Source organism: Chiloscyllium punctatum, chromosome 29 (genome assembly GCF_047496795.1).
Source record: "Chiloscyllium punctatum isolate Juve2018m chromosome 29, sChiPun1.3, whole genome shotgun sequence".
Classification (NCBI taxonomy): Eukaryota; Metazoa; Chordata; class Chondrichthyes; order Orectolobiformes; family Hemiscylliidae; genus Chiloscyllium; species Chiloscyllium punctatum.
The window spans coordinates 68,582,603-68,597,677 of NC_092767.1; the positions used below are offsets into that span (position 1 = coordinate 68,582,603).

Genomic DNA, 15,075 nt, shown 5'->3' on the forward strand with positions numbered 1-15,075 from the left:
TCTCCTTCCTATAGGAAAGATGTTGTGAAACTTGAAAGGGTTCAGAAAAGATTGACAAGGATGTTGCCAGGGTTGGAGGATTTGTGCTATAGGGAGAGGCTCAACAGGCTGGGGCTGTTTTCCCTGGAGCATCAGAGGATGAGGGGTGACCTTAGAGGTTTACACAATCATGAGGGGCATGGTTAGGGTAAATAGGCAAAGTCTTTTCCCTGGGGTTGGGGACTCCAGAACTAGAGGGCATAGGTTTAGGGTGAGAGGGGAAAGATATAAAAGAGACCTACTGGGCAACGTTTTCACAGAGAGGGTGGTACGTGTATGGAATGAGCTGCCAGAGGAAGTAATGGAGGCTTGTACAATTGCAACATTTAAGAGGCATTTGGATGGGTATATGAATAGGAAGGGTTTGGAGGGATTTGGGCCGGGTGCTGGCAGGTGGGACTAGATTGGGTTGGGATATTTGGTTGGTATGGACGGGTTGGACCGAAGGGTCTGTTTCCATGCTGTGCATCTCTATGACTCTATACTGTCCCCATCAGACACTCCTAGACTTAGATACAGGGTAAAACTAGTAAAACTACCTCTACACTGTCACCATCAAACACTCCCAGGATAGAGACAGCACAGGATTAAATGCAGAGTAAAGCTCTCTCTGCAGTATCCCCATCAAATATTTCAGGATGGCACATGGGGTTGCAGTGACCATGAGGAGTAATCAGTGATAATGCAGTAAAAGTGTCAGGACCTTCTTGAGGGAGGGAGTGTTTCCTTGTCAGTGCAGACTAACATCTCTCAAATTAAACTGAGTTTACCATTTTGAATTTTATTGGCTTGTCTTTGTCAATTAACTACCAATAAGCTGTAAGTGATTGGCACAGTGGGTGGAGTTTGGTTGGCATTGCAGGCCATTAAATAGAGAGAGACTCAATGAGGCAATAGCCTCCCCATTATTACTTTGATGTTGCTCTATCTAGAGAGGAAAGACTGAGGAGACTTGGGCCCATTTTCACTGGAGTTTAGAAGAATGAGAGGTGATTTTCGTCTTGAAATTTTCAAAATCCCCCCCCACAGGATTTGACACCTTCTCACTCATTCATTCTTCCCTTCTATGTCACTCTCACCCCCTCACTCATCCCCTCCCACCCACCCTCTCTTTCCCTCCCTCACTCACCCTCTTTCACCCACTCTTCCCCACTCACTCACCCACCCTCTCACCCAATCTCTTTTAACCTCACATGCACTCTCTCCTACCCACTCTTCTCTCCCCCCCCCCCCCCCCAGCTCCCCACATTCACTGCACACAGAGATCTGGTGACGTGGAGGGAAAGGGAGCTGGAAACAAAATTTGGAAAAGGGTGATTGAAAATTTTTAAAAAGTGAGGAGCAGGCTTAAATTCTATTCTGTCCAAAAATATATTTTTTTCTTAAAATCAGGAACAAAAACATCACATGAGCATTTTGATTTGGATGTTGTAGGATTTGCCAGCAATTTCAACAAGGACAGTTGGACAACAGTCTACATATCGAACAAATACATTCCATGACCATTACCCAATTTGCCTGAGGCCAAAACAGTTCAAATTGGAAATGCAGAGCGTTCTCTAAACAACACATTTCACTGAGATGCCTCAATACTTCTTAATTTATGTCACGTAACCTTTGTGATCAAAGCACACAGCACAAGAGGTATTGAAGTTCCCAGTCTCCCTAGAACACTAGAGGGGCTGAAAGGCCTTAGCTAGCAACCTTTCCAATCGAACAAATGGCGTCAAATACCCTGCTTCTACTCACACTTACCTCTGAGAAGCAGACTCTGACAGCTTTACCTGAACACCACAGAAACCAGAGTAACTAGTTTGATTTGTAACTCCTTCCCTGGGGGCACATGTTTTGCAATGAAACCAAGCGAAAAACTGTTCAGAAATGCAACACAATAGACTTCTGTGTTACACACGATCACATGGCGGGGGGATTTGCTCAATGTTATTATCTGGAATGAGCTGCTGAATGTGGGTATGGATTTCAAAATTCCATGCAATTTGATCGAGATTTCAAAAGGAAAACATTTGATATGCACAGAGAGGGTGGTGCATGAATGGAATGAGCTGACAGAGGAAGTGGTGGAGGCTGGTACAATACAACATTTAAAAGGCATCAGGCTGGGACTATGAATAGGAAGGGTTTAGAGGGATATGGGCCAGGTGCTGGCAAATGGGACTAGATTAGGTTAGGATAACTAGGTGACATGGACAAGTTGAACTGAAGGGTCTCTTTCCATGCTGTACATCTCTATGACTCTATGACTGTTGAGGAAAGCCCAGGAATGTGATGGGAAATTGGATAGCTTTCGACTGACCAGGTAGTCCAAGTTGCCATGACATTGTGCATTTTTCACCCATACGTTGTAGTCGGTCTTTCTGAAACTATGACTTTTACAGTGTGATTTACTGCATGGTAAAAACAATGACTGCAGATGCTAGAAACCAGATTCTGGATTAGTGGTGCTGGAAGAGCACAGCAGTTCAGGCAGCATCCAAGGAGCAGCGAAATCGACGTTTCGAGCAAAAGCCCTTCATCAGGAATAATAATGAAGGGCTTTTGCCCGAAACGTTGATTTCGCTGCTCCTTGGATGCTGCGTGATTTACTGCATGGATCTATGTTAGTGGGTAATCCAAGATGGAGGATGGGAAACATTGCATCTGTAACAGCTGCTCCATTTTGAGGTATTTTAGGCCTATGAGATGATTTCCTCGAATGACGGTTTTATATGCTGTTGCAACTGTTTTGGAACTTTGGAGAAAAAAAGTCAAAACGGCACTTTTAAAAGGGAGAGCCACTGACAAAGGATGTGGTCTGTAAGGGAGAGAGAGAAAGAAACCCATACTGCTAACTGACACAGCAGTGAATCTGAGCAGTTACTGCCTTTGCTGTTTGAATTCATGTATCACTGGACATCAGAGTATGTCTAGGAAAATTTAACAAACAGTGAAATTCACAACAGATCTTGGAGGAACCTATTTGGAAAAGGTCACAGTACAGAAACAGATAAGCGAATAGTTTTAAGTACAGCCTTGCTGTAAATCCACAATAGTGAGTAGAGTGAGTTCTTTCCTGATTATATGTTTTTATTAGGATCTGTCTCTTGATTAAATTTTTAAAATGTAAACTATAAGTATTAAGTTAGCCTGGAGTAGTGTTTTGTAGAGCAATAAGATGATGCTATTTTCTGGGTCTGTAGATTGAAAAGAGCAAAATGGCCTTTGATAAAGTGATATGCTCCTTGTTGGGCGTGGGAGTTTCGAGAGAGTTTACGGGTTACTGAGGATTATATCTGCAATAACTGTCATTGGTTGCGAATCCTGTCACATCGAATGGATCGGTTGGAGCGACAGTTAGAGGCAATGAGAAATTTACAAGAGCAAGGGAGTGTGATGGATGGCAGTTATAGGAAGGGAGAAAAACTGCAGATACAGTCAGGTGGAAGGGTTAACTCCAGGAAAGCTAGGCAGGTAGTACAGGAGTCTTCAGTCGCTATCGCCATTTCAAATAAGTATGCTGTTTTGGAAAATGTAGGTGATGATGTTTTTACCTAGGACTGGTAGCTTAATGATCCAGGATACAAATGCTATCGAAAGGATAGAAAGGGAGGCAAGAGAGAAAGGGGAGTGACATTTTTGATAAGGGATAGCAATACAGCTGTACTAACGGAGGATATTCCCAGAAATACATCCAGGGAAGTTATTTGGGTGGAACTGAGAAATAAGAAAGGCATGATCACGTTATTGGGATTGTACTATAGACCCCCTAATAGCCAGGGGAATGTAGCATGAACAGCCAAGTTTCTGGTAACAAGACAGGCTCTAACGTAATGTGGGGTACATCAGGTTCCAAGAGATCGATTGTGTTAGGGACTCTCTAGACAGAGGCACAGACAGACGTTTTTGCAGCCAGCAGCAAAAAATCAGAATGGTATGTTGCCTCCCTGGTACAAGGATCAAGGATGTCTCAGAGAGGGTGCAGAATGTTCTCAAAGGGGAGAGGGACCAGCAAGCGGTCATTGTACACATTGATACCAACAACATAGGAAGGGGAAAGGATGAGATTCTGAAGGGAGAATACAGAAAGTTAGGCAGGAATTTAAAAAGGAGGTCCTCAAGGGTAGTAATGTCTGCTTTACTCCCGGTGCTAGAGCGAGTGAGGATAGGAATAGGATAGAGCAGATGAAGGCGTGGCTGAGGAGCTGGTGTATGGGAGAAGGATTCACATTTTTGGATCATTAGAATCTCTTCTGGGGTAGTAGTGAGGGATGGATTGCACCTGAATTGGAAGGAGACTAATAAACTGGCAAGGAGATTTGCTAGAGCTGCTTGAGAGCATTTAAACGAGGAAGGGGGTTGGGACCCAGGGAGATAGTGAGGAAAGAGATCAATATGAGACTGGTACAGTTGAGAAAAGAAGTGAGTCAAACACTCGGGGCAGGCAGGGACAAAGCAGAGAACAAGGTAGGACTGATAAACTAAACTGCATTTATTTCAATGTAAGAGGGCTAACAGGGAAGACAGATGAACTCAGAGTATGGTTAGGAACATGGAACCGGGATATCATAACGATTACAGAAACATGGCTCAGGGATGGACAGGACTGGCAGCATCTAGATTAGAGTGGTGCTGGAAAAGCACAGCTGGCTCTAATCTGGACTCTGGTTTCCAGCATCTGCAGTCCTTGTTTTTACCTAGGACTGGCAGCTTAATGATCCAGGATACAAATGCTATCGAAAGGATAGAAAGGGAGGCAAGAGAGAAAGGGGAGTGACATTTTTGATAAGGGATAGCAATACAGCTGTACTAACGGAGGATATTCCCAGAAATACATCCAGGGAAGTTATTTGGGTGGAACTGAGAAATAAGAAAGGCATGATCACGTTATTGGGATTGTACTATAGACCCCCTAATCGCCAGTGGGAAATTGAGAAACAAATTTGTAAGGAGATTTCAGTTATCTGTAAGAATAATAGAGAGGTTATGATAGGGGATTTTATCTTTCCAAACATAGACTGGGACTGTCATAGTGTTAAGGGTTTAGATGGAGAGGAATTTGTTAAGTGTGTATAAGAAAATATTCTGATTCAGTATGTGGATGTACCTACTACAGAACGTGCAAAACTTGATCTACTCTTGGGAACTAAGGCAGGGCAGGTGACTGAGATGTCAGTGGGGGAGCACTTTGGGGCCAGCGACCATAATTCTATTAGACTTAAAATAGTGATGGAAAAGGATAGACCAGATCTAACAGTTAAGGAAGGCTAATTTTGATAGTATTAGGCAAGAACTTGCAAAAGCTGATTGGGGCAGATATTCGCAGGTAAAGGGACGGCTGGAAAATGGGAAGCCTTCAGAAATGAGATAACGAAAGTCCAGAGACAGTATATTCCTGTTAGGGTGAAAGGAGAGGCTGGTGTGTGTAGGGAATGCTGGATGACGAGAGAAAGTGAAGGTTTGGTTAAGAAAAAGAAGGAAGCATACTTCGGGTATAAACAGGATAGATCAAGTCAATCCTTATAAGAGTATAAATGCAGTAGGAGTATACTTAAGGGGGAAATCAGGACGGCAAAAGGGAGACATGAGATAGCTTTGGCAAATAGGGGGTTAGGGAGAATCCAAAGGGTTTTTACAAATACATTAAGGACAAAAGGGTAACTAGGGAGCGAATAGGGCCCCTCAAAGATCAGCAGGGCGGCCTTTGTGTGGAGCTGCAGGAGATGGGGGAGTATTTTGCATCAGGGATAATATAGAAAGTGGGGAAATGGAGGGTGACATCTTGAAAAATGTCCATATTGAGGAGGAAATGCTGGATGTCTTGAAACGCATAAAGGTTGATAAATCCCCAGGATCTGATCAAGTGAAAACTGGAACTCTGTGGCAAGCTGAGGAAGTGATTGCTGGGCCCCTTGCCGAGATATTTGTATCATCGATATTCACAAGTGAGGTGCCAGAAGACTGGAGGTTGGCTAATGTGGTATCATTACTTAAGAAAGGTGGTAAGGACAAGCCAGGAAACTATAGACCAGTGAGCCTAACATCTGTGGTGGTGAAGTTGTTGGAGGGAATCTTGAGGGACAGGATTTGCCCATATGTGGAAAGGCAAGGACTGACTAGGGATAGTCAACATAGCTTTGTACGTGTGAAATCATGCCTCACGAACTTAATTGAGTTTTTTGAAAAAGTAACAAAGATGATTGATGAGGGCAGAGTGGTGGACATATCTAAAAGGTATTCGACAAGGTTCCCCATGGGAGACTGGTTAGCAAGGTAGATCTCATGGAATAGAGGGAGAACCAGCCATTTGGATAAGAACTGGCTCAAAGTTTGAAGGCAGAGGGTGGTTTTTTGGACTGGAGGCCTGTGACCAGTGATGTGCCACAAGGATCGGTGCTGGGTCCACTACTTTTCGTCATTTATATAAATGATTTGGATGTGAACACAGGAGGTATAGTTACTAAGTTTGCAGATGACTCCAAAATTGGAGGTGTAGTGGACAGCGAAGAAGGTACCTCTTGATCAGATGGGCCAATGGGCTGAGAAGTGGCAGATGGAGTTTAATTTAGGTAAATGCGAGGTGATAGAATTTTGGGAAAGCAAATCAGAGCAGGACTTCTACACTTAATGGTAAGGTCCTGGGGAATGTTGCGGAACAGAAACCTTGGAGTGCAAGTTCATGGCTCCTTGAAAGTAGAGTCGCAGGTAGATAGGATAGCGATGAATGTGTTTTATATTCTTTCCTTTATCAGAGTATTGAGTATCGGAGTTGGGAGGTCATGTTGCAGCTGTACAGGATGTTGGTTAGGCCACGTTTGGAACATTGCATGCAATTCTGGTCTCGTTCCTATCGGAAAGATATTGTGAAACTTGAAAGAGTTCAGAAGATTTACAAGCATGTTGCCAGGATTGGAGGATTTGAGCTACAGTGAGAGGCTGAATAGGTTGGAGCTGTTTTCCCTGGAGCATTGAAGGCTGAGGGGTGATCTCAGAGGTTTATAAAATCATGAGGCGCATGGATAGGATAAATAGACAAAGTCTTTTCCCTGAGATGGGGGATCCCAGAACTAGAGGGCATAGGTTTAGGGTGAGAGGGGAAAGATATAAAAGGGACCTAAGGGGCAACGTTTTAAAGCAGAGGCTGATATGTGTAAGTAATGACCTGCCAGAAGTAGTGGTGGAGGCTAGTATAATTGCAACATTTAGAAGGCTAGAAAAAAGTGAGGATTGCAGATGCTGGCGATCAGAGTTGAGTGTGTGGAGGAGAAAAAGCTTGGCAGGTCAGGCAGCATCCAAGGACCAGAAGAATCAAGGTCTTGGGCATTAGCCTTTCATCAGGAATTTCCTGATGAAGAGCTAATGCCTGAAATGTCGATTCCCTTGCTCTTCAGATGCTGCATGAACCTGCTGTGCTTTTCCACCTTCGCACTCTCGACAACATTTAAGAGGCACCTGGATGGGTATATGATTAGGAAGGGTTTAGAGGGATATGGGCCAAGTACTGGTAAATGGGACGAGATTAGAGTGGAGTACCTGGTCGGCATGGACTCGTTGGGCTGAAGGGTCTGTTTCCATGCTGTACATCTCTATGACTTAAATGGATCGGTATGGTTGAGAATCCAGTGTGGGCTGCAGTTGTGCCCAATGCCACCACTAGGTGGAACACCATGTGCTAACATAATCAGAACATTGGTTTAAAACTCCATAACAAGGACCAAGGACCTGTTGTGATGTGGTGGTAATGTCCATACCCCTTAACCAGGAGATCTGGATTAGAGTCCCACCTGCTGCAGAGGTGTTTAATAATACCGCTGAATAGGTTGACCAAGGGAAGATTCAAGGAAAGCACACCTGTTAGGAACTCTTCAAAATAGCCAACAATTTGCTCATGATGTTTGGAAATTTGTAAGGATCATTTAACCTGTATTTTAGCAAATCCTACATGGTTTATGGCTATTCAATTAAACAGCGTTGATCTACCTGAGGGGACAGCTCTGTTTGTCCTGCCTTTACTCAATTTCCGCACTCCTTTCAATTTTCTCACAGTGCTGTCCTTAGCGGTATTGAAATCAGTCGCATCTTATTTCATAGCAATCTATTCTGCAATCACTAGCTAGTGACTGTTCAGTTAAGACATTTTTTAAAAGAGCCACGAAGTCGACTACCTGTAGCAGGTAGAGATCACCTGACTTCAGCAGTGTCACTCCCTGATATACCCCACACCCTTCACTGTAACTCTGATATAGCACACAACCCTAACCAGAACACTCCAATATAGCCAGCATACCTCACTGTAACACTCTGATATCCCCCACATCCCTGCACCCGTCAGGGTAATAATGTTATATCCCACTCCCCTCAGTGTAACACTCACATGCAGCTTTTAAGATCTAAAGTGTCAACAAAGACAATTATTTTGATATGATGGTGACATTCTGGTCTTGCCCCTGTAGGCTGTATGGTTCCTATTCCAGTTTAATCGGCGGCAATGTGTCAGAGGCAATGGAAGACTTCACCGGAGGAATTGCTGTCTCTTTGGAGAAATTGAGCTCCAGAAACCCAGATGAGCTGTGGACGTTGATTAAGCGAGCTCTCACCAAGCAGTCACTGGCATCCTGCAGCATCGAGGTAATGCCAACACTGTGCTGTTGCTCTCTCACTCCCAATGGGAGGCTCCAATATGGTGTTGCTGAGCAACTCCAGGCCTCAATGACCAGTCTGATGGGATACTGTTGATTTACTGGATCTCTTCAGGAGATCATGGGTCTTTAACTCTCTGTCGCTGTCCACTGCCCCTCACTGGGTTGTAGCTACTGAGGTCAAGGGGAGGTGGTGGCTCAGAGTGTAACAGTTGGGGAATTGGGGAGAGAGGGTTAAACATAGAAAATGGTAGCTGTGTAGGTTATTCAGCCTTTCAAACCTACTATGCTATTCAATGTGATCATGGCTGATCATCTGCCTCAGTCCACGGTTCCCACTTTCTCCCCATACCCTTTCATCCCTTTAGCCAGAAGAAACATATCTAACATCTTCTTGGTCTCATCTGCCTTTCTGTGGCAGAGAATTCCATAGTCCTAAATATTTTACCCAGCATCTTTAGACAGTGACCTCTGGTTCTGGAGTGGTAGAGAGAGGGAAATTGGTGGAGTGGATTATGGCTTATAGAAAGGGATAGACTCGGTAAAGCTAAGTGTGTAGGGATGGGGGTTTTAGTGGGAGGGGTTACTGGGGACTTGGGGTCACACAGGAGACAGAGGGCTTGAAGAGAAATGGATGCTGGGTGTCTAGAAGACAAAGGCACAGAGAGAGAGAGAGAAAGAGAAAGAAAGAGTGTGGAACTGAAGGGGATTGGGGGTAGTGGTGAATGAGTAAGGGTTGGGTAGAGAGGGAATCTAAAGGAGAATTGGAGGAGAGGAGAATGGAGACAGATTCCGAGAAAGTGCTGGGCAGAGTGGGAACTTGAAAAGGGTGGGGTAGAGAGGGTTTGGGAGAAAGGAGTTTGGCATCTTATTAAGAAAGAGGAACTGGGCAGCACGGTGGCTCAGTGGTTAGCATTGTTGCCTCACAGTGCCAGGGACTTGGGTTCAATTGTCGCCTTAGGTTACTGTCTGTGTGGAGTTTGCACATTCTCCCCATGTCCCGGTGGGTTTCCTCCAGATGCACCGGTTTCCTCCCATAGTCCAAAGATGTGCAGATTAGGTGAATTGGCTATGCTAAAAATTGCCCAAAGTGTTCAGGGATGTGTAGGTTAGGTGTATTAGTCAGAGGTAGAGGTAGAGCAGTAGGGAAATGGGCCTGGGTGGGTTGCCCTTCGGAGGGTCAGCGTGGACTTGTTGGGGCAAATCCACACTGTAGGGATTCTATGTTATTCTGTATAACTGAGGGTGGGTTTGGGGGAAGAGAGGATTGGGTGTTTTAGGAGGGAGAGGCTCTGAGGGAGGATATGGGGAAGAGAGGAACCCTGAGGGAATGTTAGAGAGAGGGGGCGAAAATGGGGTTTTGGATAGAGGGGGACTCTAAGGGAGAATCAGGGGATGAGAGGCACTTTGAGAGGATTGGGCAGAGTGAGGTCCTGAAGGAGAGTAGGGTGAAGAGGGAATTTGGTGTTTGAGGAGAGAGAGGAACTCTGATGGAGACTTCTATGGAGATGCGAATGGGGATTTTGGAGAGAGGGACTCTGAGGAAGGGTTAGGAGAGAGGGGAATGATGGTTTTGGGAAAAGAGAGGCTCTGAGGAAGGATTAGAGGGAATTGGAGTAGAGGAAGGGTTGAGGAGACAGGGAGTCTGGCAGGAGCTGAGACCTCACCAAAGAGAGATATCAGGGTATGGACGCTTGAACCTGGAGGGAGACCTGGGAAATCAATTTTAGAAATTTGCTCCAGTTGTTTTGTGAGACTCTTATTTAGGTCACAACCATTTTCAATCAGGGGTTACTGATCTGTCCACACCTTCTCATTGAGGCTGGAGGTACGGAAACCTCAGGTTGTTCTCATTCCCAAGAATTCAGCAAATAACCCTCTCCTCTGGGTTAGCCAACATGTGGCCTAACCACGAGGGCAGGAGATCCCAAGATCAGGTGAAGTGACCAATTGGATCATTCATAACCCCGTCAAGACATTGTAGGATTAACCATCCTGAGCTGCATGATTACTGTCGGGATCTGGGAGTAGGATCTCGGAGTTTGTTGCTGATTCCAAACCCGTTGTGACAGTGACCTTCTGGGTTTATCCTAGGCTGCCAACCAGGAGGATGTGGAGAAGGACCATGGGCTGGGTCTAATGAAGGCACATTCGTACGCAATCACAGGTGCAGACACGGTGAGTACATCCTCGCTCCTCACCGTTTTGTCATCTCTGACATCAGAGCTCCACTCATTATTGTCTGTTGGGAATGTCTGAATTTAATTTTTGTTCAGGTCCTGCCTCCCCGAAACACATCCAATATTCAGCCTCACTTTCCTCTTTGATACTCTTTCGGAATCTCACCTTATTGACGAAGTGCATGGTCTCTGTGATCTCACAGCTCCGTATGTGACTTGGAGTCTGTTCATGCTTCTGGGTGAAAATGACTGTATTCGTTCGAGTTCAGGTTCTTGGTGGGGAACATTGGTGACTGCTCAAACCCATCTGTGCCGATAAGATTCTGCTGTAAATAGGATGGGCTATGATCGGCAACTGCATTTTGGATCAATTGCTAATTTGGGCTGGGTCTCTCTGTTTTCTCTTGCCTCTGATCTTGCTTGCTTTCAACGGTCAATACAAGGCTGTGCTTTTTAAAAAAAAACTTAGTTGTGATAGGCCCTGGATTCTGCATAGGATTCAATGTCAATTTGGAAAATCCTATGACACCTTCAAAGTGCCCTTTCTACACTTCCTTTGATCAGTTTTAAAATGCTCTTGTAGAATGCCCTGGGCACACAGAGCTGGTGTACTGCTGAATAAAGGGACATGTTGTCAAGGCTCTTCAACACATAGAATTGCAAGAATGCCAAATCTCAAACAGAACAACAGTTTAAAATGCATGAGAAAAGGATGCTGATTAGTTTCACTCTGGTTGAGCTTCTACCATGCATTAAGGAACTATTGTCCCCTACACTCATTTTTAAGTCAACAAAGAGAAATTACCTGGACCTGTTCCTCGTGCTTGCAGAGGGCAGGCCCTTACATATTAATATTTATAGAGGCACTCAAGTGGGCACTGGATGATTAGTTGAATAGAAATAGAAACATTTCTATTCAACTAATGTGATGGGGAAAAGGCAGGAGGCAGTAGGTATTCGAACCAAGCCTAATAGCCTCCTTCTGTGTTATACTAGTTCTGTAGTCCTTGTTCTACCACTGACCCTCATCCACTTGTTTCCATCACTAGGTGAAGTATGATGGCTCCTCAATAAGACTCTTCCGTCTGCGCAATCCTTGGGGTCACAAGGAGTACAATGGTCCATGGAGTGACAGGTAGGAGGGAGTTCTCTCCCAAAAATTTCACACACTGCATGAGACAGGTTAGCTATGGCCACTGTAGGCACAGGACCAGAACAGAGGCAAACAGAATCTGAGAGTTATCAAAACTAGCCGAATGCTGGTTACCTGCTCCCAAAATCATTTCCGTGGTTACCCGAACCAGATCCCATTGCCAGTGCTGTAGTTTTATGAAGGTTGGATCAGGATCAGCCAGACTTCGAGGATAAGACTCCTTAAGGGTCTAGTTTCTCCAACCAGCAGGGGATCTTGTGCTCCATATTGGTTTAGGCATTTCCTTCCTGGGTGCAGGAGCAACCATAGCTGTCCAGAAACTACATATTGTCTCCTCAAAATTTTCCGCCCCCATTCACTATCCCATCAAACATTCCCAGGATAGTGATAGCACAGGTTTGGAAACAGTAAAGCTCTCTGCTTCCAGACAAAGGAACAGCACAGGGTTAGATAGAAAATAAAGGCCCCACTACTCTTCTAAACTGCAAGCAAAGCCCATTCCACACCATCTACATCAAACAGTCAGAAGGGCAGGGAGAACACACAAGGCCAATTCCAGACTAAAACTCCCTCAATGTTGTTCCCATTAAACACTTCCAGAACAGGTATTGTCTTTGTGCCTTACTCTGTCAATAAGGAAACATGATTTTGCCACTCATCCTGCAAGTTCTTACTCAAGAACCCCACCTTATTTCTCACCTGGATTTGGATTTTATGAAGTGTTTCAATTTAAACCTTTCAAGATCATAGACAGTGAAGGATCTCAGGCTCATTATTATGGATTTCCCTCAAATATCTGATGTTCTCTTTCCTGTTTTTGCAGATCCCAGTTGTGGAATGCAGTTAGTGAGAATGAGAAGACCAAACTGAAGTTGATGATTAAGGAAGATGGGGAATTCTGGTAAGTGCTTCACTCTGACTTGCACTGAAAGCACTTTGCTGTAAATCAGAATGGGGGCAACAATGGTCATCAATCAAATATGGCTCCATTTGATTTCCCTGGTGCATTCTCCATGACTAAATTCCAAGTAATCAGAGCCTTCTTGGCAGCCAATCAGCATCCTTTCCTCAGCACTATAAATTGTTATTCCCTTTGAAGTGTGGCATTCTTGTAATTCTGTCCTGATGAGCGAGAGGTGAAAAGCTTCAACAGCCCATGTCTTTGTCTAGCATTAAGCAAGAAAGATGACTTCTGCTTTAGCACTGAGATTGTTGTTATTTAATGGGGTTTGGATGGGTTCTGACACTAATTGTTTCCTTGGTTTTTAAAGGAGAACTCTCACTACCAATAGGGAGTTTGCACCGCTGCTGGGTACAAAGTGCAGAATAAAGGGAGAATGCAGGAGCCACTTCGTTAGCTTTCTGACCTTTTGCCTTGTGTCTTACCACATTGCCACTACCATCCCCTCTTATACAGGATGCCAACCAAAATTCTTACTGAGAACTTTACCCAGATTGAGCTGTGTAATCTACAACCCCTCTGCCTACACAGCACCGACTGTCTCTGGACCATTACTTCTCACGAGGGGAAGTGGATGGCAGGAATTAGTGCTGGCGGATGCACTAATGAAGGTAAGAGTAGTATTGTCAGAAGCCGGTGTGTCCATTGCCTCCTTAGCTCTGACCCCCCTGACTGACTGGTAATAAATTCTTACAGGCTCTGAGATTCTGGAAAAGAGGCAATTCCCAGGGTGGTGGGCACAAAGGTCAAAAAAATTCAAAGCCAAGGGCAGATAAACGAGTATTATTTCAACTGACTTGCATCGATTCTCAAGACGTACTGTTCCAAAGTTCCTTATTTCCACAGCGATGTGGTTGACTCTTAAACTTCGAGAGGCGGGAGGGAATGTTGTGGAGAGTTAGGAGTCAGCCCTGGACTGTCTGTTACTAGCTCTCTGACAAACTGGATCCTGGGCCATGCTCACATACTGTGTGGTAGAGCCTAATTTCCAAGAACAGTAGTTAAGACAGGTTCGTTCATGTTACGATGCAACAGCAATTTGAGCTACGGAGGAGGAGAAGGGAATGGGGCTGTTCACAATGTTCCTGACAGCACAAGAGTAAATAATTCCCAGTTTCATGATCAGTTCTTCAAAATCCAAATTATGTAGGACAGACAGAGACTGTTCGGTGCATTATGTCTACAGCGTTTGATCAATTCCCTTCCTGATATTCTCTAATGTTTTCCTCGGAAACCCTGCACATTCTTCCTTTTCTGATAAAGACCCAGTTTACATTTTGTAAGCCTCACCTGAACCTGCCTCCCCCACACACTCAGGCAGCATATTCTGCCACCTTCAATAAATTGTGTACACTATGCTCAGGTCCCACTGCTCCTGCACTCCCTTTAGTATCACACCCTTTTATTTATGTTGTCTCTCTTCTGACTGCCTTTGCAATTCTCTACACTGAATTTAATCTGCCACTTATTCATCCATTCCAGCAAGCTGTCTGTGCAATATTCTTTGAGCAAGTTCTGGCCTGTGCTCAATTGTGAACACTTTTTTTTTCTCAAATGGTATTTTAGAGGAGATTAAGTCTCTCTGCAATCAAACCCTGTTGCAGTGAAATGGCGCCCATGGGTGATTAAGAGACCAACTCTAAATAAAAGTCTTGTGCAATAGTTACACAAACACTCACGTTTCTCACATTCAGAATTCACTGGAAATAGTGGGGTGTTGGCAATGTTACTGGATTAGGAAGCCAGCAGCCCAGGTTCATACTTTGTTGATGTAGGTTCAATTCATTTAAACTCTAAAAGTAAATCTGCAGCTTTAAAGCTAATCTCATACCATAACCACAAACATTGATAATTTGTAGGAACCCATTTAGTTCACTCGAGATTTTTAGGGAAAGAAATCTGGCCTACGTGTAATTCCTGATTCACAGCAATGTGGTTGACTTTGCAATGGTCAAGCAAGACAAACAGGCAAAAATGAGGACTGCAGATGCTGGAAATCAGAGTCTAGATTAGAGTGGTGCTGGAAAAGAACAGCTGGTCAGGCAGCATCCAAGGAGCAGGAAAATCGACGTTTCGGGCAAAAGCCCTTCATCCGGTCCTGCTGAAGGG

The 15,075-nt window shown here is 44.5% G+C and overlaps 1 protein-coding gene across 1 annotated transcript in view; it reads left to right on the forward strand.

Moving 5' to 3' along the window:
• capn12 (calpain 12) overlaps positions 1 to 15,075 on the forward strand; it is a 46,008-nt gene that overhangs the window by 4,217 nt on the left and 26,716 nt on the right. The window contains 5 exon segments of the mRNA XM_072549322.1: positions 8,487 to 8,661; positions 10,767 to 10,850; positions 11,902 to 11,987; positions 12,829 to 12,906; positions 13,423 to 13,577. Coding sequence (XP_072405423.1) covers positions 8,487 to 8,661; positions 10,767 to 10,850; positions 11,902 to 11,987; positions 12,829 to 12,906; positions 13,423 to 13,577 — 578 coding nt within the window.